General features: G+C 52.0%; 1 protein-coding gene across 3 annotated transcripts; it reads right to left on the reverse strand.

Moving 5' to 3' along the window:
• Positions 1-1,184: 1,184 nt before the first annotated feature.
• CHFR (checkpoint with forkhead and ring finger domains) lies at positions 1,185-23,752 on the reverse strand. Of its 3 annotated transcripts, none has more exons than XM_033440615.2 (17): positions 23,659-23,752; positions 23,359-23,502; positions 19,827-19,926; positions 17,401-17,510; positions 16,453-16,512; positions 16,108-16,326; positions 15,555-15,722; positions 13,035-13,188; positions 11,762-12,079; positions 9,129-9,271; positions 7,967-8,083; positions 7,335-7,418; positions 6,821-6,891; positions 5,792-5,879; positions 3,956-4,063; positions 3,452-3,504; positions 1,185-2,280 (listed from the first exon to the last, which is right to left on the reverse strand). In XM_033440615.2, exons 2-17 carry the CDS (start codon positions 23,489-23,491, stop codon positions 2,260-2,262), a joined length of 1,947 nt encoding a protein of 648 aa, XP_033296506.1. In that variant the 5' UTR covers positions 23,492-23,502; positions 23,659-23,752; the 3' UTR covers positions 1,185-2,259. The 3 variants fall into 3 exon arrangements, with proteins under 3 accessions (XP_033296506.1, XP_004276666.1, XP_049554508.1); XM_004276618.4 differs by having other exon boundaries at positions 3,432-3,504; XM_049698551.1 differs by having other exon boundaries at positions 3,432-3,504; positions 23,678-23,701.
• Positions 23,753-24,932: the final 1,180 nt, after the last annotated feature.

Here is a 24,932-nt window from a genome sequence, read left to right on the forward strand (position 1 = left end):
TGATAGAGGCCTGGCTCAGAATCCACTCTCTCTGTTTGGGCACTTCCCTGGGGCAAGATCCACCGATGTCATGCTGGGGCTCTCAGATCTGGGCCTGTGATTCCAATCCTGTTAGCTATGAGGTATTTAAGATGACCTGCTGGGTCCTTGGTCACACCAGGAGCGCTGACAGAGGCTGGCCCGAAGAGGACTCCAGGTGGTTGCCTGGGAGCTTGAACCCACAGGCCAGGAAGGGCAAGTGTGCAGCCCCTGGAGGATGCCCAGCAGATGGGAAGCGCAGGCAGGGCCAGCCCGTCTGACGGGGGCACCAGGAGCCCAAGAGGGACACGGGTCTGGGGATGGGCTGAGCAAGGCTGTACGAGGACGCGGGCTGGGCCCAAGGAGCCGGCCACAAGCACACGGGAGTCATCGGGCACGAGCTGAGCCACCAGGACACGAGCACACAGCAGGCTCCAACCCACTGTGGGCTGGATGCGGCAGGGGGCGGGGGTGTGTGTGTCACGGAACAGGAAGCAGAGAAAAGTCGCAGAAACACCGCACGGTGCGCCCTGTAAAACAGCTTGTCAGCAAGCCTGGAGAACCACCACCCCGGCCCGGGCTCCTGCCTCAGGTCAGAGCTGACAAGCTCCGTTCTGACCCCGGTGTGCTTGTCAGAAGTGGGGAATCCAAGTTCCACTGCAGTCGGGCCGGCACCGGGGACCAGCAGTCTGACGTGGTGCATGCCCTGCCCTTCGCTGACGGATCCAGCGTAGCCCACGGAAGGCTGCGTGTTTAAGCCTTGGCCAAGAGCGCTGCTACATCTGCTACGGGGCCTGCGTCTCTGTTCTTAGTCTGAGGGAGGGGTCAGGGTCAGAAGTGAAGGGGGTGATGAGTCAAGGTCCTAAGCGTGGAGGGCAGCTTCGTGCCCGCACGAGCCAGGCCGGGGCTTAGACACAAAGCCGTGCCTTCAACCTGGGACCAAGTCGGGGTTGGCGGATCCAAGGGAACCCGTGCCTTTTCCCAAATGCTCAGACCCGGGCCCTGACCCCAGGTCACACGTGCCCGCAGGGCCTGCGAGGCTAATCCAAGTAGAGCCCCCCGGGTGGGCTCTTTGTTAGTCAGCAGGTAACCAGTGACGCCTGCAGCCGGTCCCACCGTGACAGGAGGGAGCACATCACAACCAGCACACGAATGAACGTGCCGGGGAGAGAAACAGACACGGCTTGTTTATTAGAACGCAGGAAGGAGGCCTTCTTCCACGGAGCGCTGCTTCTCAGAGTCTGTATCAAGAGCAACACAAAGTTGAAAATCGTATTCCTGAGAAGAAGCAAAAAAGGTACAATTTTGCAAACAAACGTTAATGGGTGATTTCAACAACTGATAAAAAACTTTTTTTTTTTAAACAATAAAATTTCAAGTATTATTCCAGATGACACGGCAAACCCATAGCAGGCGGAAAGGGCAAGGACTTGTGGAAGCTCTCGGTGGGAAGAAGCTGCTACTGGCAGGCCGGGGCACCACCAGGGACGACCTGCACCCCAGGTCCCTGGGCCACCCCGGCCCCGGCCGCAGGGGAGGAGTGAAGAAGGCGGGACAGGTTGGCAGGGCTGCAGTTGTGCTGAGGAGCCCGGCGTGGCAGTGACCCAATCATGCCCTTGGAGCTGGGGTCCCTGGACGTCTGATGATTTTTCTTTTATAAACAGAAACATATGCTTATTCTTTCAAATATCATACTATCTCCCATTTTAGTCAACTTGTAAATTATAAGTTATATCATTTGTGCTACAGTTTGCGATATTTAAGTCTTATTAGGAGATGAGCACCAAACCTATGAAAGTGCACAGGTCAGCCGCTGTGTGCGCCCCAGCTGGAAACTTTGTTCCCTTCCCTCAAACAGCACAGCATTTCTGACAAATTCCCCTTCTTCTCCCAGGGCACTTTTCTTGAAGAGAGACGTCTGCTTTGACCGTGGCTGTGCGAAAGGTACAGAGAGCAAACCTTGTGGTTGTCTTCAACAGGAGGGGACGGCTGACAGCTCCTGCTCTGGCCCAGGGCTCTGGGCGCCACTGGTAGGGGTTCTCGCCGAGAGGGTCTCACTCCACAAGAGAAAGGTCGCACCAGAGTGCCCGAAGCAGAGACCCCCGGCGTCCCCTGAGGGGCACTGTGAAATGCTCTTAAAGCGTCTGTATTCAGTATTTTCTGAGACACTGTCATTGACTGGCAATACTCCCAAGCCATTGTGCTGCCTCCCTGGATGTTTAGTTCTTGAACCTCGTCTGTTCACAGATGTGATTGAATTTCCTGCAGGGAGACAACGGTGAAATACACAAGAGGGCATCAGAGACACGTTCAACAAAGGAATTCTGAATTGCGCCTGGGGGAGCTACAGGAGAAGCAACCCTGTGCTTGGGGGTTTGCAAGGGCTTGTCTCTCATACCATCAAAGAAACTAGCCCCAAATGCAGCCTCTTTTCTCCTTTTTTAAATTTTAAAATGTAAGTGGAACATTTAGGTAATTCCCAGAGACTCAAAGCATTCCCAAGGCACTGCGGGTGACCTGGCGGGGCTGACGCCACCTCCTCTCCAAGAAGACGACTGTATCTTTGCTGCCCTGACCCAAGTGTTTACTGAGAAAGGTTAGCCTGTTACTGCTGAAATCTCTTTTCTTAGAATAAAATGGTCTCTTCCACACAGTTAATGCTCGCATACAAAGCAAGCCTTTTATTCCGCCAAATCGCTCCCTCAGAGGCAGCCGCCTTTCCGGAGCCCTCATGATGACTCCTAAGCCAGGGGCGCTCTCTCAAGTACTTCCACTTGAGCCTCAAGTGGCTGTCTGGGGTTACAGTTGCCCCACACAGCATGCATCCTCAGGACTCATTTATGTGATTGCTTCCCTTACGGTTTGAAAGCGTAGGCGAGCCTGCTCCCATGGGCCACCGCGTGTGGCAGCGTGCACGTCAACGTGAAAGCCTCTAAAGACCCCATGGGACACTCCCAGCAAGAGCCTACGAGCCATCACGGCACCAAAGGTAGACCCAGGTGCACGGCGGCGTGGCTCGGGATGGGAGTTCTCAGTGACCTCAGCCATGGATTCAGAAAGTGCTAAACCTTGAACGTGTGGGCTGGGGATGGCCGCCTGTGCGCTGGGCACATAGAGGTGGAGCGGGAGGTGAACGTTTGTATGCCAACGTTTCATGAAATGAGATAACAGAAAAGCAGAGTGTCTAAGTGATGATTTTTTATTGATATATACTATGTGACTTTATAAAAGCATGACAACTAAATTAGTTTATAAGTAGAGAGCTGACTAGTTCACGCACATCCCTAAAAGCTGCGATATCAACTTGGCCAAAACGCTTAAAGAGCACCTTCCTGTAGGGAAAGCGTGGGTTTGCCTCTCTGCAGGGGACTCCTTCAGCCCCGGCCCGGCCCCCGCCCCCGTGCCGCACTCACATTGCGTGGTGGGCCTTCACCTGAGTGCGGCAGTTGCGGCCCCAGTAGCAATCAGGACGGGACGTTACGGCCACTAGGGAGAGAAAAAAGTGAACACGTGTGACACACATACCACACTCACAGACTCAGCCTAGTGAATTTAAGCCAAGGCCAAAGAGACACTGCAGCTCAAACGCACAGCGCTTCGTCACATTTCACAGCTCGTTTCCTTGCACTGTTCTCCAGGAATGGAAAAAAAGGTTCAACTGAAAACCCAGGTTAGAAATGAGATGACTCCGGTTGCCCATAGGACGTTTTTTGGGCATCTTGTTTTAGCAACCTGCTTCAGAGACCCAGAGCCTGAGCAGGCACCAGGCAGGGACGGCCCTGAGACCCGCCCGTGTCCCTGGCCGACGCAGACGTCCGCTAAGAACACAGAGCAAAGGCCCACACAGGCTATCTAGCTATTGCAAAGGAGAGTAGGAGCCAATGCAAAGAGAACTGAGCTGTGGGCCAGGTGGGGGTAGGGGCGGGGGTCTCCTTACCCGGCAGCTCAGAAGCAGGGATGTTCTGCCGATACTGGTAGGTCAGCTCGCGGAAGCTCCGCAGGCCACAGCAGTAGCACAGCACGGTGTTTCCGGTGATTCTGTAATCTAGAAGGAACACAGCCTCTTACAAGCACGGCGGCAAAATAGACGCGGCCTTGCAAACTGCTGGGGGACCAGTGCATGATCCACAGACTGGCCGGAGACAAAAGGCTGGACGTTTGGAACACGAGAACAAAACCAACCTAGATACCAACTTACTTCCTTATGGCAAAATAATTCCACCTGGATTAAAAATTCAAATATTCAAAAAAATCTAGAAAAGTACTAAGAGGAATGAATGTTCTTCTCTTGAGCTATTTCCAACTACAACATGAAAACCAAACGGCACAGAGGAAAGGATTTGTAAATGTGACTGCCTACAGTTTAAACATCACAATGGAAACACGTACAACAAAAACGAAATACTAATGAAATAGCAGAGAACGTATTTTCAGCACAAATGACAATGTGTTGTACCCTTAATTAACAAAGATATCACACAAATCCATACCTCCCAAGTTCAAATAGCCTAACATAAATATGGACCAAGGACACAGACAAGCAAATGGCCCATAAAACAAAAAGATCTTCAATTTCATTAATAATCAAATATGGCAGATAAAACAATGATACCTCACCATTTGCCTCTTTCATATTTACAAGGCCTCGAAGGCAAACACGCAGCTGATGGGCTCAGGGGATGCTGGCCCTCAGGCCCCAGGCACACCTCAACCGTGCCTCCAGCAGCCCTGTTTATTATCCTAAGGGTACAACTGTTAAACCTACAGGACTGCATGCTTGGCAGCTTCAGTGTTGTTTCACACAGTGAAAAGCTGGAAACAACTGAAATATCCTTTGCTAACGAACTGGCTACATGAACGACGGTATCAGGATGCTAACTAACAATCACGGTATAGATCTTTAGTGACATAGGAAGGATCCAAGATATACTGGTGAGTGAATAGCTTATTAAAAGCATATCCGATAGGATTTCATTCATAAAAATTATACACACACATGGGTACATGTACTTGGAAGGGTGATCGTGAAAGTATTATCACTGGGTATATTTTTAGGCGATGGGATTTCTAATGATTTTCACTTTATCCTTCAGTCTTCCTTGCACCACTTACATTTTCTTTGTGAACCACGTCATTCTTATAAAAATAGCCATTAAAAAGCACAAGGACTTAAGACCCAACCACACAGAGACGTCGCAGCAGAGAAAACCCAAGACATTCACTAGAATGTGTCCAAAAACAGCTTAGAAGGGTTCCCAGCAAACCTCTCAAGTCTTTCATAATAATTCATGTCTTAGGAAAAAAAAAAATCACTTGCTGATTTTTCTGCACCCTCCCTTAGTGACAAAAATTCACATTTCACAATACACTGGGTGTCCCTGGGAGAGGGGGCGAGCCTTCACTGAGTCACCCACGCACTGAGGGACAGGCACCAAGGACCGCGAGGGTTTGGGAACAAGCAGCCCCAGGATGTCAACGCTGACAAGCGGTAGGGCCAACACCTCTCCAGCTGTGCCCCTTCCCTCCCCTGTGCGAGAAAAGATTCCAGAATATGTCATGTCGACTCAAACCCAACATAAAGAAAGAAACCCAAGAGTAGTAGGACCTTTGTGTGTGTCTGCCAGGGTGGGCGGAGGTCTCAGGTGTGAGCGTGGGAAGCCGACAAGCAGTACTGCCGGCGTGCGGCCTGGCGGGTGTGGCTGGTTCACCAGAGGCAGAGCTGCCCTGGGAAGCACCGCTGTCGGTGCAGGAGAGCAGGCACAACGCGGCTTACCAGACAGCAGGAACGCTCCCCTCTGCAGAGCCCCGAGGCTCTCAGTCAACATGTTTTTCCACGTCAAACCCCTGGTGGCCAGATAATTCTGTAACAGGGAAACGGGCAAGAGAAGAAACACAAGCTTGGAGAAAGAAACACTAAAATGGCAAAAAGGATTGACATTTCATAAAAGGCCCTGGAAGGTGGGTAAAGCCAAGCACCTAAACGTGGTGGGCACTTGCAGAGGGCGAGCACTGCGTGCAGTTAGGGGGCCTGCTTCCAGGACCACAGCCTGGACGGCCCAGGTAGCCTCGCAGACCAGGAGGCCTGGGACAGACGTGGTATCACATCCACACACTACTGCACAAGATTTTTGTCCAAGGTGCTTCTTCTGAGTCTCAAAAGGCAGGCTAGCTTTACAACCTCGAGCGTAAGAGGTAACACACTCTCTCTGAAATTCTGCAAAGACATTCCTAGCACAGGAGCAGCGAGACACCTAACCTTGGCCGGAGTGGCCACAGTGCAGAACAGGCCCATGACCACATGACAAGGAAGCCAGGGTCTGGATCTGTGCTCTGCCCTCAAGACACGTGGAGCTGCTTGGCTCCTTCTGTGCAAACCTACAAGAAAGGCCCTGTGGACATCTAGCCTGAGTACCGCCGTGCTGAGGTGCCTGCCATTCACCCTGCGGCCGATGCCGCACATGATCCAGGTGAAGGCAAGGCTCCTGGCAAGGGACTGATGTGCACGTTAAGCACTGAAGTTCTAAAAGCCGGCTGCCCCCTGCAACGCGGGAAGAGAGCGAGGGGCAGTCCTGGTTCCACCCGAGGGCCGGCCGCGCCCTGCCCCACTCGGCGCAGGCCGAGCAGGAGCTGGAACTGTGGGACACAATTCCTGTGGCTTCCTGTGTGGCGGGTGTGAAGGAATACCTATTTGGGGGGAATATAGGGATAAGCAGATACAGTGGCAGCACTAGTCAGAAGTGCAGGGTCATGAGGTCACTGGCGGGTCCTGGAAGGCCTCCCGCTGGCCTCGCCGCGCCTGTACCTTCAGGACATCCGACTCGTAGTTGTTGTTGCTCAGCACCCCGTCCAGACACCGGTCGCCCAGGTTGAGTTCTGTCAGGACGGAGGGAAGCAGTGTTATCCGTTTCATACACACTTTACAAAAGCACCGTTCACCCAACAGTTAAGATAACCAAATTTCCTTCATTACGGGGTCTACAAAGAATAAAAAGTTCCATGACAAAATACAACTTCAAACAGAGAAAAAGTAAAAGGACTTCCATTCCACTCCCCCCAGAAACAGCCAGTCTGTGCAGCCCCTGGTCTGGGGTCGTGAAGTCCGGACACGATTTTTTAGTGGGGGTGGTCCTTGTGCATGACTCAGCGTCCCCCTCACTGACGCTCGCAAACCTACGCAGACCACCAGGGAAAGGGGCCAACTCATGGTGACCAACGTGGCCTCTCCCTCCTCGGGCACACGGCCAGCCCAGCACTGGCCTCAAGTGCACGAGAGAACAGGGGAAGGTGGCGGCGATCGACGGCAGGGCCAGCATTACCGCAGAATGGGGCCAGGCAGCCGAGGCAGCCAGTCCGGGCGCAGCCCCAGTACAGGTGGCAGAAGGGCTGCAGGCAGATGGCACCTGCGGACACAGAGCACAAGCACCGGTCACGCCATCCAGCGAGGAGAAGGCTCAAGGGACTGGTAAATAAATGACAAGCTCGATTTTCATAGTGATCCAAAGACTGTAAATTAAAGCACCATGTAGTTAATCCGTTAGACTTTAAAGTGACACCTTGGACCCGGGTTCAATCCCTAGTCAGGGATCTGCGGTCCAGAAAGCCACACAGTGAACAGAATAGAATGGAATAGAATAGAATAAAATGACACATTGGAGAACTACTGTGGGGACACACGTCAGATACAAGATCCAGAAAGAGAGCCCCCCGTGTGTGTAAACTTAGTGTATGACGGGGGCGGGGTTATCAACCGGTGGGAAAAGATAGATTATTCAACGTGGTCCCGCAGAGACACCTGACGACGCAGGTGGAAACAGAGCTGCACCCTTACTTCACACCACACAGAGAAGTCCACGACACTCTTGAAACCTGAGCTGGAAGGACACACAGGAGCGGCTCCGAGGTGGGGAGGGGCGCCGGGGAGACGGCGCACACCCACACCCTCACTCACACTGCTGGGGGGCGATGCGGGGGTCCCGCTCGCGCTCCGCCCTCCGGTCGGGCATGGGCTGGAAGCAGCAGGTGCATATGGCGTGGCTTCCTTGCAGGGCACACACGTAGTCCTGGGCTGTGGAACAGATAGGACGCTCAGGCTGGTGCCGCCAGCACACGGGCAGCAAGAGCGGCTCAGACCACACCTAGAGGGGCAGCTGTAAGGTATGCACGAGGACACAGACCTACAAGAAAACGCGGACAGAACTCAGGCCTATTTTCCTACAGCCAAGTGACGGTCTACCACTCAAACTAAGAAGTTTAAATAGATTGAAAAATGACCGAAGTTATCTCCTGGTTCAGTAGTTGTAGCAAGATTTCAAAGATCACATGAAGGTTTTTTACCATTTCCCATAAAGGAAGGACAGCCCAGAGAACAGTAAAGCGATTTCTCTAGTCCCTGCTGGCTGACCCTGGACCAGGAGCTGTGTCCACGTGGCCCGGCCCCCCGTCACTCACGCACCGCACGAGGCTCTGCCTGTGCACACTGCATTACGGTCCCAGTGGGGCCTTCCACACGCTGCCCCAGCCATCCCTACCTGAGGGGCCTACAAGGAAGCCCCCAAGAGCCATGGCACAGCATCGTGGAAGATGGTTAAGAACGCGGCTCTGGGTCGCAATCCTTAGGTCAATGGCCTCTTGACAGGCTCAGGCTGACGGTGGCAGAGAGGCCAGGCCCTACAACGCAGGACCACAAACCACAGTCCACGTGTCCACCTTCCCTTTCTCGAGGGCACCTGGGGACCTGCCCACTGAAACGGGCATCGAACAGATAGCTCAGGGCGGCTCTGGTAACATCATGTCCTGTTGCTGGAAAGAGGCCAGTCCCTCACTGGAGGGGCCTGTGTGTGATGGTCCTTTTGGCTTTGGTGTGAGCACCACGGGGGATGCCGACTGCCCTGAGGTAGTGGGCTGGGCGGGGTGGGGAGTAAGTGTTAGAATCAGGACTGAATCCTTGGGTGTGTCCAGGAGCCGAGGCCCACAAATGAAGTTAATTATTTGGTTTCTTAGCTCCAAACAGGTTATGAGAAGCAACGAGCCATTCGAGCAGAGAGGAGCCCGCAGAAGTGCCACCCGCTTCCCGAATGGTCGGGACAGCATGGAAGGTGTGGCTGTCTCACCTGTCGTGATGCTGGCGGACGTCGATGGTGCATCCCCAGGGGCCTGCGGTACCCCTGGCTCACTGCCGGGCCCTGGGCAGGGAAGGGGCCGCCCCGCCTGCCTGCGGTACTCGGGGCACTGTCTGCACACGATGTACGGCTGACTGCAAGGGAAGAAAACCCGGAGCTTGGAGGAAAGAGGAGACACCTGCTCTGGCCGTGTGTAAGGGTGGTGGCAACGACGGCCCAGCCCTGGTGACGGGACAAGACCCAGATACTCGCTCACCGGCCTTGTCCTGCCTGCATGCCTCAGCTCTGCACCAGGTGCTGCACCCAGTGTGTGCAGAAGGGAAGGATGGCTCGGCGCACATCCTGCACAGCAGCAGTCGGCAGGCTCTCCTCCCCGCCACCTCCCAGCCCCCCTTTCCCGCACGTTCCCAGAGCCCTCGGCCACTCCTGGGGTACTGAGATGTCTTCTCCCTGCCCCTCGCCCCACTGAGCCATCCCTGGGGGCAAAGCCACCCTGTCTCCACACTGGGCAGGACGCGCTCTCACAGGTTTGATGCCCGCCCAGTGCACACCCTTTTGTTAAAATCTGAGCAGAACACGCCAGGGCTGGATGCCGCTGTCAGCAGGGGCTTTCACCCAGCTGTATGCACTTCAGCTGAGCTTTCAAATCTGCAGATGGTAAAACAGAATCTGCAGGAAAGGCACGCACGGACTCTCCCCTCATCTCAGTCAGAGGACGCCTGCCCAAGCCTGCCACCAATGGGAAGGACAGGCGAGACCTGACTAGAAAATGCAGAAACACTGAAGACATTCAGCCTCATATGTAAGAAAAACATATAAATGGGAATAAGATACCTGTTTGTCCCATTACTCTGAGCGTCGCAGGCATCACTGCTGTCCCTCTGCATACCCTGTGGGGTACCAACACCAGGACTCTCTGACAGGCATTTCATGACAGATGCCAGAAGTCCAGCAAGGCGTCCCCTCAGTGAGACTACTGACCTGAGCATCCTACTTCCATGTACTTATCTCCAAGAAATGACTGGACATGTGCACTGAACTGTAAATGCACGCCATGCACTGCAGCTTTGTTCGGAATTCAAAATATTACAAAGAAATGTTTTAAACGGTAAAAATATAAGTATGTATGACTACACGTATGTATGGCCAGATGAATACGTAATAAAATGTTCACACAAACCAAAAGTGATTTTTGGTTTTCTTTTTACTTGACCATTATGTGCTAAATTTGGGGGAAAGAAACAAAGATAATAAACTGAGGAGCGGGGTAGCTGTTTTGTCTTTTTAAATTTTATGGCCTCAACACAAAAATTCATACCCTGGACTTCCAAGTCTGGAAACATCAACATTCTACAGCAGAGGGCTTCCCTGGTGGTGCAGTGGTTAAGAATCCGCCTGCCAATGCAGGGGACATGGGTTCGAGCCCTGGTCCGGGAAGATCCCACGTGCCGTGAAGCAACTAAGCCCGTGCGCCACAACTACTGAGCGTGCGCTCTAGAGCCCGCAAGCCACAAATACTGAGACTGCGTGCCACAACTACTGAAGCCTGCGCTCTAGAGCCCGCGAGCCACAACTACTGAGGCCATGCGCCACAACTACTGAGCCTGCGCTCTACAGCCCTCAAGCCACAACTACTGAGCCCGTGCGCCACAACTACTGAGCCTGTGCTCTAGAGCCTGTGAGCCACAACTACTGAACCCGTGGGCCTAGAGCCTGTGCTCCGCAACAAGAGAAGCCACCTCAATGAGATGCCCGCACACTGCAATGAAGAGTAGCCCCAGCTCGCCACAACTAGAGAATGCCTGTGTGCAGCAACAAAGACCCAACGCAGCCAAAAAATAAATAAAATAAATAAATTTATGAAAAAAAACCCAACATTCTACAGCAGATAAAATAAGGTCTCCTAGGTCTTCCCTGGTGGTGCAGTGGTTGAGAGTCCGCCTGCCGATGCAGGGGACACGGGTTCGTGCCCCGGTCCGGGAAGATCCCACATGCCGCGGGGCGGCTGGACCCGTGAGCCATGGCCGCTGAGCCTGTGCGTCCGGAGCCTGTGCTCCGCAACGGGAGAGGCCACAACAGTGAGAGGCCTGCGTACCGAAAAAAAAAAAAAAAAATGTCTCCTAGGATTGCACCCTCTGCCAGGTGACTGTGGCTTTTCTACAATAACATCCTAACAGATGATAAATACTGCAACTTACGGTGCAGGACATATGATCACTAGACAAGCTACAGAGAGTGAGTGTGCTTCTGCAGAGTCTGTCTCAGCCTGTGAATCAAGGCACTTGATGATGACTCAGCAAACAAAAGGGTGTCACTTACTGTGGTGATGCTCTCACAGTAATTAAGCCAAAGCACTATGCTGTCCACCCTGAACTTACATAGTGCGGTATGTTAGTTATATCGTAATAAACTAGAAAAAATATACAGATAAGCAACAAAATAATAGAATAAATATTCCACATATACCAAAAAAAAGGGGCTGTCGCAGGAGGCAGGGCCGTGAGCAAGCCTCACCACAGTCACCTGGGCCACAGCGTCGCACCTCAGCAGCGGCCCAGACCAGCAGGTCCTGGGGAGCGGTCAGACCCGCCCCGCCCGCCCCGCCCCGCCCCCACGAGGCTCACCTGACATCCGAGGACTCGCTGTCCACGTCCGACAGCTCCAGCAGGTCCTCGGAGCTCCCCTCCTCGTCGGAGAAGGCCCTCCTGACCTTGGGCTGCAGCATGTCCTGCGTGATTCTGTTCCTGGCGGCCATGCTGCGCACGTCCTCCTCGCTGCGCCTCTTGTCCGGGTGCTGCAGCAGATATGCCTCCACCAGGTTGTTGAGGATGTGGTTTTTACAGATCCGCTCCACTGGACAGCGGCAGGTGGGGCACAGGGCAGAGCGCTCCATCCAGCCCGAGTAGCAGGCAGCGCAGAAGGTGTGCATACAGGGCTGCAGGCTGAGGGCACAGGACGGGCACTGGGTGTGAGAAGCAGGGACCCAGAGTCATGCTGCCTCTTCCCCTGAAGGAGGACGTGGCCCTGCTCAGACTGAGGTTCGGGTAAAAACAGAAGAATGGGCCAACTGCCCCCCCGCCTCCCGCCCCCCGATCTTTCGACTCCGCAGGGCCTCAGGCCTGTGCTCTGGGGCGCCCCACCCACGCCGTGGTGGGGCCTGTGGCTGGCGGGGCTGCACCTCGGCTCACGCAGGGGCACGCCGCCTGCCTTCCACGACCCTCCTGAGAAGCAGTCCCTGCGCAAAAACAGGGCGTTCGGCTACAACTGCTTCATCTGTGCGCTTGCCAGCTACAAGAGACCGGGGCCACGCGGCGATCTGTGCTCCAGGAGGGCCAGGGACCACTGGGGGCCAGGGCCACCAGGAACGGGAAGAGCGGAGACACTGGGTGTGGGTGGCAAAGACCCGCGTTTATGCCGAACTGCGGACAAATTCTTAAGTTCCCACAGAGAAGCAAAGAGAGATCTTTGTTCTGGCACCTTCGCTCCACCTTAACTACCGTGTTTCCTTAACCACGAGATGCTGGCCACTCGGTACAGCTCCCCTGCTCTAGCTGAGGTGGACCTGGCGTCACTGAGGTCAGAGCCACTGCACGCGTCTCGCGGGCTCCTGTGCAGCGTCAGTCACTGGGCCCGGCTTTCAGCTCGTCAGCCGCACAAGGAGAACGGCTACGGTAACCTCGGCGGGCCTGACGCAGAGGCCAGCCCCGTCTGCGGCCCCGTGGGCCCTGCGGGCGCACCTCACACAGTCGTGCAGCAGGTCCTGGGCCTGACGCAGAGGCCAGCCCCGTCTGCGGCCCCGCGGGCCCTGCGCACGCACCTCACACAGTCGTGCAGCAGGTCCTGGGCCTGACGCAGAGGCCAGCCCCGTCTGCGGCCCCGCGGGCCCTGCGCACGCACCTCACACAGTCGTGCAGCAGGTCCTGGCAGATGATGCACGTGAGAGTCTCCTCCATCTTGTCTGGCTTCACGGTCGCAGCTCTGACGTTGAGGGTACTGTGGGGGTCTCCGCCCGGGTCTGTGACCAGGGGCAGGTTCAGGGCGGGCTCCCCGTCTGCAAGGGAAAGGGACACGTTCTCAACATCATGACCATGGAGGAAGTGCACTCCATCTCTTGGTTTTACAGATGTCTTAACCTGTGGACAGGAGACCCAGTCCTCCCTGTATTTTTTTTTTTAATCTTTAAATTTTACTTATTTATTTACTAGCCACGCTGCGGGGCATGTGAGATCTTAGTTCCCCGACCAGGGATCGAACCCACGTCCCCTGCAATGGAAGCTCGGAGTTGTAACCACTGGACCACCAGGGAAGTCCCCTCACTGTATTTGTTTTTTTAACATCTTTATTGGAGTATAATTGCTTTACAATGGTGTGTTAGTTTCTGCTTTATAACAAAGTGAATCAGCTACATGTATACATATAACCCCGTATCTCCTCCCTCCTGCTTCTCCCTCCAACCCTCCCTATTCCATCCCTCTAGGTGGTCACAAAGCACTGAGCTGATCTCCCTGTGCTATGCGGCTGCTTCCCACTAGCTATTTTACATTTGGTAGTGTATATACGTCCATGCCACTCTCTCACTTCGTTCCAGCTTACCCTTCCCCCTCCCCGTGTCCTCAAGTCCATTCTCTAAGTCTGCATCTTTATTCCTGTCCTGCCCCTAGGTTCTTCAGAACTTTTTTTTTTTTTTAAGATTCCATATATATGTGTTAGCATATGGTATTCATTTTTCCCTTTCTGACTTACTTCACTCTGTATGACAGACTCTAGGTCCATCCACCTCACTACAAATAACTCAATTTCGTTTCTTTTTATGGCTGAGAAATATTCCATTGTATATACGTGCCACATCTTCTTTATTCATCTGTCGATGGACACTTAGGATGCTCCCATGTCCTGGCTATTGTAAACAGAGCTGCAATGAACATTTTGGTACATGACTCTTTTTGAATTACGGTTTTCTCAGGGTATATGCCCAGTAGAGGGATTGCTAGGTCGTATGGTAGTTCTATTTGTAGTTTTTTAAGGAACCTCCATACTGTTCTCCATAGTGTCTGTATCAATTCACATTCCCACCAGCAGTGTAGGAGGGCTCCTTTTCTCCACACCCTCTCCAGCATTTATTGTTTGTACATTTTTTGATGATGGCCATTCCCTCACTGTATTTTAAAGGGCATTTTTACGAAGGTTCAAAGTAAGTCTCATAATCCAGTATGTTTAAGTTTTGCTTTATAATAGTTAACAGCATAAAAAAGACACTCAGGATACACGGGTGAGAGATAAAGGCCAGGTGTCAAATAGCATTTGTGTGTAAAGTCATTTTTGTTTAAACAAACAAAAAATGTGACCCATATGCACACAGGAAAGTGCTGGAAAATACAGACCCTCAAATGTTACCAGGAGCTTAAATTTTTTTTTTTCTGCCAGTGTGTTTTACTTTTTTTATAATCAGAGATTAAATTTATTTTTAATTAAAAAAATACTTACAATTTAAAAAGTCAAATATTTAAAAGAAAACCAAAGCAGCAGCCCTCTGCTCCAGCCTGTCCTCAGCTTCACCCTCCCTCCTTTGGGGAAACAACTTTCATGTCTTCTGTTTCTTCTGGTCCGGACCTCTGTGTTTCTGAATTGTCATGCTACGTTTAGGCTGATGGATTTTAGACATCATCTCCTGACATCCATTAAAGCAGAGAAGGACTCTGCCCCTCTGGGTCTCCTTCCCAATATTATTCTAACACAATTATTTGTTCAGTATATTGTATTTATATTATTATGCTTAAATATTCACTGCTCACACAGTATAATTTTCTTCCTTATACAATTTTTCATTTCTCATAGAGTTAAAAGTGGCTCCATTTTCATACGTATTTTTTTGTACCTGTTGCTGACTCATCCCACACCTCCCCAGGCCAATCAACTCAATTTTCCACTCAATACATCAGATAATGCAGTTTCTTTCCGAGGCCCTCCCTCCTGTCACACTGCCCCAATCCAGGGGAAGCTCTCAGGCCTGCCTCACAGCTACTGTCCTCCCAACAACATTCCCAAAAGTTTTTACAATCTTTTTAACTTTGACTTTTAAAGTATAGATTTTTCTCAAAATCACCTTTAACGTGAAGGTTCAAACTATCACTTAAAGATAATATACTCTTAAAAACTGGCTGCTGTATCAGAACAGAGCTGCAACCCCAGACTGTGGTCTCCAGACCAAGAGCATATCCTGACAGTAAACACAGTTCAATCCCGACGGTGCAGACAGGAAAGAAAAGGCCCAGATTGCCATCTGGAAGATGCTGAGGTACCACAGGTGTCAGCTGAAGACAGGGTCCTCCGACTTCTGCAGATGGTGGGGCCCCAACAGGCTCAGATGGGACGGTGCTGCCGGGGCGCCAAGGCTACACGCAACCACTGGACTCTGACCTGCTTTTACTCTCTTCTTAACGGGCTCCAAGTCCTCCTGGTCCTTGGGTTCCGACAGAGAAAAGGACGCCCCCTCTCTTGCTGGGAGAGCCAAAGGGAAGATGACGACTTCATCACTTGCCACAGATGGACCACACCCTTTTGGGGAGACGTCTGCACCTCTCGAGCCTGTGAGAGGGACAAACAAGAGACATCCTGATTCACCTGCCTCAGAAGAAGAGACAGCAGTTCAAAGCGTCACTGATTCAAACCAGGCGCAGGTAATCCAAGATGTCGTTAAAAAACAAACAAACGGAAGGGTTCACTTTGTGTGATTTTTACAGTATATGAATTATAACCTGTGAAGAATACCACAGTATTGTAGTCCCTGGCCTTCAGCCTGTCTCTTGGGGATGGAACAAGACATTTACTCCTACAGAAATCTTACTACTGACAGCCTGATGCCTGACACCACCTCTGAACTCCTCCGTGGCTTGTCTGTCTCCGTAACAATGCAAGGCAGGATTAGCAAACAAAGGGCAACGCAGCTACCACCCTGAGATCCCCATCTCACCGGAGCTGGAGGGAGGCCCTCGTCCTGCAGAGGTGGGCTCCATGGAAGAGGTAGAGGCCATGGGGAAGAGGTCCGATGTGGACGTTGATGGCTGTGGTTCCTCAAAGCACACCTGAGTGGCGGGTGGCGATGGCAGGACCTGGGGATCCTGGGGGTCGTCGCCTCGCCCTGCACCTGAGGTATCTTTGGTCACGTGGAACACGTTTTCTTTATTAGCTTCTGTAAGCACAAAGAAGCAGGAGCATAACACAGTCGGGGCGCAGGGGGAGCCGCTGCGTCAGGAATACATTCCAGCGGATGAAGAGTCAACGCATGCACCCGCTCCTTTGCGAAAATCTCACTTACCGAAGGAGTCTTGCGTTACGCCTTGCTTTTCATGGAAGGATTCGTAGAGGTATGCCACATCTGAAGGAAATTAACCGAACCGGAGTGGCGTTTGCCACACGTCAAGAGAGCTCATCTTTCTCTTCTGCTCCCTCCCATCACCTCACGGTCACTTTGCCCTTGTTGACTAGTTCGACTTATCAGCTAGTAACCACATCCCCCGGTTTAAGGGATTTTTAAAGCAAGTGATCCAAAACATCTGAACCAAACTTAAAATAAATAAGCCTCAGAAAACCATCCGGCGTCAGGAGGCAGACTAAGGCAAGCAAAGCGATGAGGAGGAGTGAGCCTGTGTCTTGTCATTTCAAACCACCAGGACCGGACACAAGATCCTTCCCTGTGGCCGGGGGCTGGCTTTGACTGCTGAGGACAGTCTAGGGGATACCCGCCCTCTTCTTCCTATTTCCGGGGTAACCTTCGAAGGACTCCCCTAACTCTCCCTGTCCTGCATCATTCTTCTCCCGCCAACACAGGCGCAGATGCTCAGAGCTGGAAAAGCCCTCACGGAATATCCCATCTAACCTTTGCTGTTTCCCGTAAAGCCTCCCAAAGCAGAGCTGTCCGTGGCCTCCAGCCCCCATTCTAGGCCTTATTCTCCTCACTCAGGTGCCCTCCTCACCGCCCCCCCGCACCCCGTCTCCCTGGCTACCATATCGAGACCGTGGCTCATGGCCACAGTGGCATTTCTTAAGAGTGGCTGGGGCTCAGTCCACGAGGTCAACACTCCCATTCTTCAACAGACGCTACCCACACCAAGAATGTACATGAACGAAAAAGGGGACGCAGCTAGCACTAACATTCCTTCAGGAAATGCCTGCTTCAACAGCCTCTTCCCACAATGCTTCCCCGCTGTGGCAGGTCCCTGCTGCACCACCCGTGAGTCCAGCCCAGGAACCGCCCCTCCCTTACTGTGTTCTGGCTCATTCTTCCTGTACACCAAGTAGATGACGTCCCCAGTCTGTAAAGGGCAAGTCTGCTTCTTAACAACCTTCAGCTTGTTAATTACTGTTCCGTTGGTGCTGTAGGGACAACAAAAATCCAATTTATCCTACTTAAAACAACTTGGAGTTAAAATTTTCCTTTTCTACAGCCAGTAGGAAAGCAGTTCAATACTACCACTTTGCAAATGACAGAACGCTCAGAGGAATGACGTAAATACTCGTGCCACCTTACAATTCTCTTGAGAAGAACCTTGCCTGTTGCCCCCTCACTCACAGCCCAATGGTGTGTCAAGTGTTTTAACGCCTCCGCTGTGCCAGCCCCACGTTCTCCTCCTGGTGGAGCCCTGGACGCCCACCAGCAGCACGTGCTCTGATTCCCAGCTTCTCTCTTGCTTCTGCACCACGCTCTGTCGACAGGCCTAACCCTGCTCCGGCAGCCGCGGCCCAGCTCAGTTCACTCCTCACATGAGCACTGACCCTCCTACGACATGGGCTCTGGGCAAAAGCAAATCGACGCAGTGCTACCGAGCAGAAGATAGCGCGGTCCCTGCTGCTGGGAAGTCACTCCAGTTAATCAGGGACCACAGTGCCTGATGGGAAGGCACGGCCAGGAGACACCGGGACCTCGGTCAGGCGGGACAGGAGGCACCTCCCTGAGGAGCGGCTCCCGCAGGCAAGGGGAAGAGCGCACCGGACAAAAGCCAAACTCGGCAACTGAGCAAGCCCTCCCCGCCCCTTTCCAATTTCAGGCACTCAGTCCACATGGGCCCCAACTCCACGGCCCCACTCCTAAGGCCCCCAGTGCTGAAGAGGCGTCGTCACCTTTCCCTCTGAGCAGACTGCCACTACTTTAGACTTCTGTAAAGGGCCAGGCAGTAGAAATAGTTCAGGCTGCGCGGTCAGGCCGTCTCCGTCCCAACTCCTGCAACCAACAGGTGGCAGGTCCCTGGAGGGCTGGGCTGCCTTCCCAGTAAAGCCCCACTTACAGAGACCAGCAGAGCTGCTGCAGCACTGCCGCGGCCTCTGCTGCCAGGCTCTCCCCACGACCTATCCTCAAGCTCTTTCTAACCCCGAAGTCTGATTTCACTTTTCCGTTTAAACCCCTCGGTGTCTCTTCACTGCTCTCAGGCTAACGTCCAGTCTCTCCAGCGTGGACGTCGGGGTCTTCCTGATTGCACCTCAGGGCCTCTGCACCTGCGGCTCCTCCCACCTGGAACACCCCTGCCCCTCCAGCCACCTCGGCCAAGGAAGGCAGCAGCCTCTAGAAGCTGGAAAGGACAGAGGATGGCTTCTCCCCTAGAGCCCCCATAAGGAGCTGACGCCAATGAGACCTGAGATGGACTTTGACCACCCAGGCCTATAAGATCACAGATTTGTGCTGTTTTAGCCACTGAGCCTGTGGTAATCGTTACAGCAGCCTTGGGAAGCACATACTATCCTGTGGCCAGGGTGGGAGAGCCAGGGCCTGAGGCAGAAAGAAGACTCTGGAACCAGCACTGTTACTGTACATTGTGCTGAGAAATACAGGACTTGACCTGCTACCTATCAGAGGAGGAAAAGCAGCATCCGTTCTTCCTAATAAAACCAAATTCCTGGTCTTCTATCCCTCAAACTGCTACTTACCAAAGAATCTCATAGCATTTGACCTTCACAACAATAAAAAAAATCACCTTGTGGGAAAGGCGTGTTCTCAACACACTGCTGGATGGCCGTCCGCCACTCACACCTTCCACCCAGCATTCCTTCCCATAAACTTACCCCAGGAAAATCATCAGACATGAATGGAAAGAGTTTTGGAGGAGAGTCACTGCAGGGTCATTTATAATAAGAAAAAGTCAAAATAATAACTTTCCATCAGTAAGGGAGCTGACAAGTTATTATATAATAATGAAAAAGACGAGATGGACCTAGACATACGGACGTGATGAGCACTCTGCAAACATTCCAAGTAAAATAGATACACAGTATAACAGTATAATCTCATTAATACAAAATAAATATGTATGTATTGTGTGGGTGAGTGGAATTTTGGAAAGCTTTTCACTTTCATGTACTACTTATGTGGTATAATAATAATAAAAAAAAAGAAAGACTTGTTGATTTGGGGAAGTCTAACTTGAATAGGTTTGCAAGAACCCAAAATGTATCACTGCCTTTTAAGTCTTATTTCTGAGCTATTTTTGCTTTAACCTGAATACATTTAAGAACGGTCACAGACACCAAAGTGTCACTAAGTAGCCCATCCTGGAAACCAGAAAATACATCTTCCAATACCCGGAGACCCTATCGGACTACTGAGCTATAGAAAGCAGGCCCTTGTCTCTTCTCTGCACTCACTGGCTTCAAGTCGGCTTCCTGAAGCTACAAGAGGAAAGAAGTTCAGAAAGAGCTTACCTGGTATCTTCCAGCGACACCTGACCAGATTTTTCATCCACTATAATTTTACAGTGATCTCCAGAGACCAGTTTATTGCCGGGGAATGAAAGGTCACAACCTAAAACAGTGAGGGGGGCGTGCTGGATACGACCGTGGGTACCGGGCATAATACCGCCCTTTGCTTAAACAAAGCATGCGGCTGGAAGTCAAGACCCATGTTGTACCCACTTACGGAGACAGCACTTAATCAAGTACAAAGAAACTTTTAAAAAAGCATTTAAGTGTTAATCCAAAGTAAGGGACAGGGACTATGTCTTGAACCTTTCTGACTCCTCCTTACCTAGAGGATATGCGCCATCAACACCTCCAGCTACACATCAGCTGCTTCTTGGTGACATTTTTACAATATGCACGCATATGCAGATAGCCTGATAAGTATTACAGAACTTTAAAAAAACTATGGGGCTTATTAAATATCTTCAGTATCTTAGTCCTTAATTTCTTCTGTGTAACCTAAGGTTTCATAAATCATCACAAAATTAAAGCAATGACAGAGTCACAGAAAATATGAATGAGTAAATTATCATAGGCACATGTAAGCGTTTAAGAAAATTTAAAACAGAAGGGGGATGCATCTATAGCTCAATACAATTGTTATACCCTCATCAAATCCAAGAGGAAAACCCTCAAATGCTTTGTTCTCTCCTTAAATCAAAAGAATAAAAGCGGGCTTCCCTGGTGGCGCAGTGGTTGAGAGTCCGCCTGCCGTTGCAGGAGACACGGGTTCATGCCCTGGTCCGGGAAGGTCCCACATGCCGCGGAGCGGCTGGGCCTGTGAGCCATGGCCGCTGAGCCTGCGCATCCGGAGCCTGTGCTCCGCAACAGGAGAGGCCACAACAGTGAGAGGCCCGCGTACCGCAAAAAAAAAAAAAAAAAAGAATAAAAGCTTTCAGGAGTGTTTTAATACTGAGTCACTAATCTCCTTATAACAGGTTTGCACCATAGCTACTAAGGTTTATAGTACCTTTATTTTATTTTGGGCCGCGCCCCGCAGCTTGCAGGATCTTAGTTACCTGACCAGGGATTGAACCCACGCCCTCGGCAGTGAAAGTGCAAAGTCCTAACAACTGGACCGCCAGGTAATTCCCTACCTAGGGAAATAAATAAAATAAATAAATAAAATAAAAATAAATCTTTATTTTTTAATAACCAAACGTGGGAAGCAGTACTGGTACCCGTCAACTGGTGGTGAATTAATAAACACACTGCAGAACATCACCCAGCAACAAAAAGGAACAAACTACTGATATATGTAACTGCCAAGGATGAACCTCAAAAGCACCAACCAAGGGAAGGCAGCCAGACCCAAAGACTGTGCTGCAATACAGTGTGATTCCCCTTAGACGGCATTCTTAGATGGTCTCCTTGCAGCCCCAGACCCAGGCTGGTCACCAGGCTTTGTCACCGGAGTGGGGTTTTACTAGGCTTCTCCACACCTGAACATCTGCATTCCAACTGAGAACTGAAATACCTTTGCTAAAGTTCTACTATTGGTATTTGCCCTGCTTGTCGTTCAGTTGGTTACTCTCTCCATGGTTGGTACACATCTCTGCCACTCCCCGAGAATGGGAAGCTCTTTGGGAAGGCGAGAACCCCTGCATCCTTCCACACACGTCAACTCAGCTCTCCCTTTTCCTCAAAATAAGGCCTTGTATATAGCAGGCGTGCAATAGTTTTAAAATAAATCTAGTTCTACAACCTGAGACCCTATCCCCCAAAGTGACTGTATTTAGAAAGAAGGCCTGTAAATGATAAAAGTTAAATGACATCATTAGGGTGGGGCCTTAATCTGATAGGGCTGAGGCATTTATAAGAGGGAGACGCCAAAGATCTCTTGGTCCAGCAGGCCAGGACACAGCGAGAAGGCAGCTGCCTGCAATCCAGGAAGAGGGTTCTCACCAGGAAACAAACTGACTGTCACCGTGATCTTGGACTTCCTAGACTCCAGAACTGTGAGAAATATACTTCTGCTGTTTAAGCTTCGTGATCTGTGGTATTTTGTTATGGCAGCCCAGGCAAACTACGTTTTGCTGGAAAGGTTAATATATTCAAGGAAAGGACTTCCATTAAGAATCAACTCAACAACACATTTTTGCTCCTTGTATTAGCATGTAAAATGATACTACAGTGTTGTGTTATAACAACAATGGCTAACATTAAGTGCTAACTCTTAGGCAGGCTCCTTCTAAGCACTTCACTCACGATCTCCTTTAATCTTCACAGTGACCCCATGAAGTAGCTACAAAGGCACCAGAAGGTAAATTGGCCCAAAGCAGGTTATGCGGTGGTGGTGATGCTGGTGGCCTAGGGGTCATGAGGGTGGTGGTCTCCAGGCTTCTGCTCTTCACCAAACTTCCATTCACACCAAGTAAAGACAATACATCTTGAAAAGTTTCTAATGATATGTAAATATTTTTAAAGTTGTAAAAACAACAAAAAAAAATTAACTTGATATTGGGATTTAAGACTGCCTCCCCAAAAAACCCCAACCAAAAACAGGTACAGGTGCATGATGATGGGTAAAATGAAACCAAAGAACATTTGCTTTTAAACACTAATCTTTCTCATTATCTCTTGCTTAAAGTATAAAGTCAGTGTGACAACTTATTAATTTGCAGAAAAACGAAATATTTTTGTTGGCCTGATCAGTGCACTTCACTCCCAGTAGGAAAGCTACAAGGGAGGTTAAATCACCAGATGGCCGCTAGGAGTTTAGAGGCAGCAAGCGTGGGGGGGGGGGGGCTCTTCCTCTCACTAGTTACAGGACTTTCTTCAAGGCCGTAGCTTCCCACGTTCATTACATCAACGAATATTTGAGCAGCTCTATTCTAGGAGCTGGGACTTGAGATCTTTTTTTTTAAATGTAGCTGCCTACGGCTATAAATTTCCCTCTGAGCACTGCTTACCTGCATCCTCTAAGTTTTGGTACATTAAATTTTTATTTATCTCAAAGTATTTTCTAATTTCCCCTTTGATTTCCTCTTAGACCCACTGGTGGGTTAAGAGTGTTATTTAATTTCCACATATCTGTGGATTTTCCGGTGTTCCTTCTGCTAACTTATTTCTAATTTCACTCCATTAAGGTCAGAGAAGATGCTTTGGATAGTAATACCCTTGAGAAAACCGCATTCCAGGAGATAAATTATTGCACCTACTTCATAACGTTGCACTGAAAATTAAATAACCTGCATGAAACACGCAGAAGTAACTGGGCCGACCAATACGTGAATAAACGGCAGCTGTTACACGACGGCCCATTCCACCGGAAAAACCGGGCAGCAGAACGCGCCGCGCCCAGGAGCCTCCCACAGCCCAGTGGGCCCGGTCTCGCCCAGCCCCCGCCCTCAGGTCCCGGCTCCAGTCCCCCAGCACTCGGACCCCGTCGCCCGCCCCCATCCCGGGTCCCCGGTCCCCACCCCCGTGCCCGGACCCGTCCCCGGCTCGCCCCCAGTCCGTCCCACGTCCCCCATGCCCGCTCCCCGCCCCGCACCTCTTCTCCGCCCGATGGTCCACTCCCGTTTCCTCAGGAGGACGTGCGGCTCGCCCTCCTCGGCGCCCAGGCGGAGAAGTCTCCCCCACGGCTGCTGCGGCGGCGGCTGCTCGCCTTCCCCCGGCCGCTCCATCGGCTTCACATCTGACGAGACCCGGAAACGTCGGGTGAGACCCGGCCCGCGAAGGCAGAGGCTGCGGCCCGCCGCTCCTCCTCGGCGCCCGCGCCACGCCGCCGCGGCCCGCGCCGCCAGCCCCCCACCCGGGTCCCGACGGCCGCCCGCGCCCGCCGCCCTCTTACCCCCCGCCCCGCGCCGAACCCGGAACCGGCCGCGCGGCCGCCGCCGCCGCCGCTGTCAACGGACATCTCGGATCCCTCAGCTGATCCGTGAGGCGGGGCCAGCGGCATCCGGGCCCTGCGATTGGCTGGTGGTGGCAACCACCGAGCGCGGCGGCTAGAGCGGAACCTGGCGGACTGCCTTCGAGAGTGGACGCGTGGAGGCGAGCAGAGCGTGCGCAGACTGGAGGCTGCGGGCCTGGACGCCTTCTTTGATGCTGGCCGGGACGATTTGGTGTTCCAGGATCTCGGAAGTAGCTGCGGTCAGCGCCATGTTAAGTCGGGGCAAAAGGGACGGAGTGATTTGGGCGTTGGGCCCCGAAGCAAATTCCCAAAGCGGTGTTGGAAGTGCAGAGGGCGTTTAGATATGCAAAGGGACGACCCGCCTTACAGATGACGAGGTAAACGCAAGTCGAAACTTTCGGGTGCCAGTTTCCCCGCGATCGGAAAGTTGGTAGTGCCCTGGGAGAGCTCTGGAGAGCGCGAGCATCTCGGTTGCGGGTCTGCACCTCTTGGAGGGGGTGGTGCTGTCTTTCGGTTTTAAACGCGCGTTTCGGTGGCTCAGCGATTCCGCCTCCTGGGGTCTAGCGGCGTTGCGGTGTGTGTGCCCGGGGAGGATGCCCTGGGGTCGTCCGTGCCGGGCGCGTGGGAGTGGAGGTGCGGGTCGGCCAGATGCCGAGTCGCGGGGGGGCGCCGTGCGGCCCCGGGCTGCGCGGTTCAGAGCAACAAGGCCATGCCTGACCGACGGGGACCTCGAGATGGAAGTAGAAAGGACAGATGTGTTCATGCGCTCATAAAAATAATGTGAAAGGACAGAAAATAGCACTGGCTGCCTCGTGAGAGAGCAGAAGTCAAGGGAGTGAGGGAGACATCTTTCGCTCTGTACTCCTTTGTGTAACTTAAACATCATTTGTAATTTTTACCTTTTCTTCTTCAGATAAAAAAATGTAACCATTCTTTCTCTGAGGCTGTTTTTCAGTATTGTTTCGTGGGGGACTGAGGTTATTGCACTTGCTGTCTGAACCAGGGCCTAGCCTGGCATCAGGAGTGTTTGGAGGGCCTGTGTTAGTCTACACAAGGCCGACCTGCTGCGGAACCAGGATGACATTGAGCCGAAGGAACAGCCCAGGCTTCTTGGGTGACAGGCTTCCAGACCTCGGGGACAGTGAGCTAACTCAGGCCAGAGGCCCATGTCAACTTAGTCTTAAAAAAGCGCATCTCTCCTGTCCGTCTCAGAT

The sequence above is a fragment of the Orcinus orca genome, chromosome 15 (assembly GCF_937001465.1).
Source record: "Orcinus orca chromosome 15, mOrcOrc1.1, whole genome shotgun sequence".
Taxonomy (NCBI): Eukaryota; Metazoa; Chordata; class Mammalia; order Artiodactyla; family Delphinidae; genus Orcinus; species Orcinus orca.

Coding starts and splice junctions, on each gene's coding strand:
- CHFR (XM_004276618.4), bottom strand. CDS start 23,491: ATGGAGCGGCCGGGGGAAGGCGAGCAGCCGCCGCCGCAGCAGCCGTGG. Junction 17,511..19,826: donor GTGTCGCTGGAAGATACCAG/GTAAGCTCTTTC, acceptor TTGTCCCTACAG/CACCAACGGAACAGTAATTA. Junction 2,281..3,431: donor GTGAAGGCCCACCACGCAAT/GTGAGTGCGGCA, acceptor GTCTCCCTGCAG/GAAATTCAATCACATCTGTG.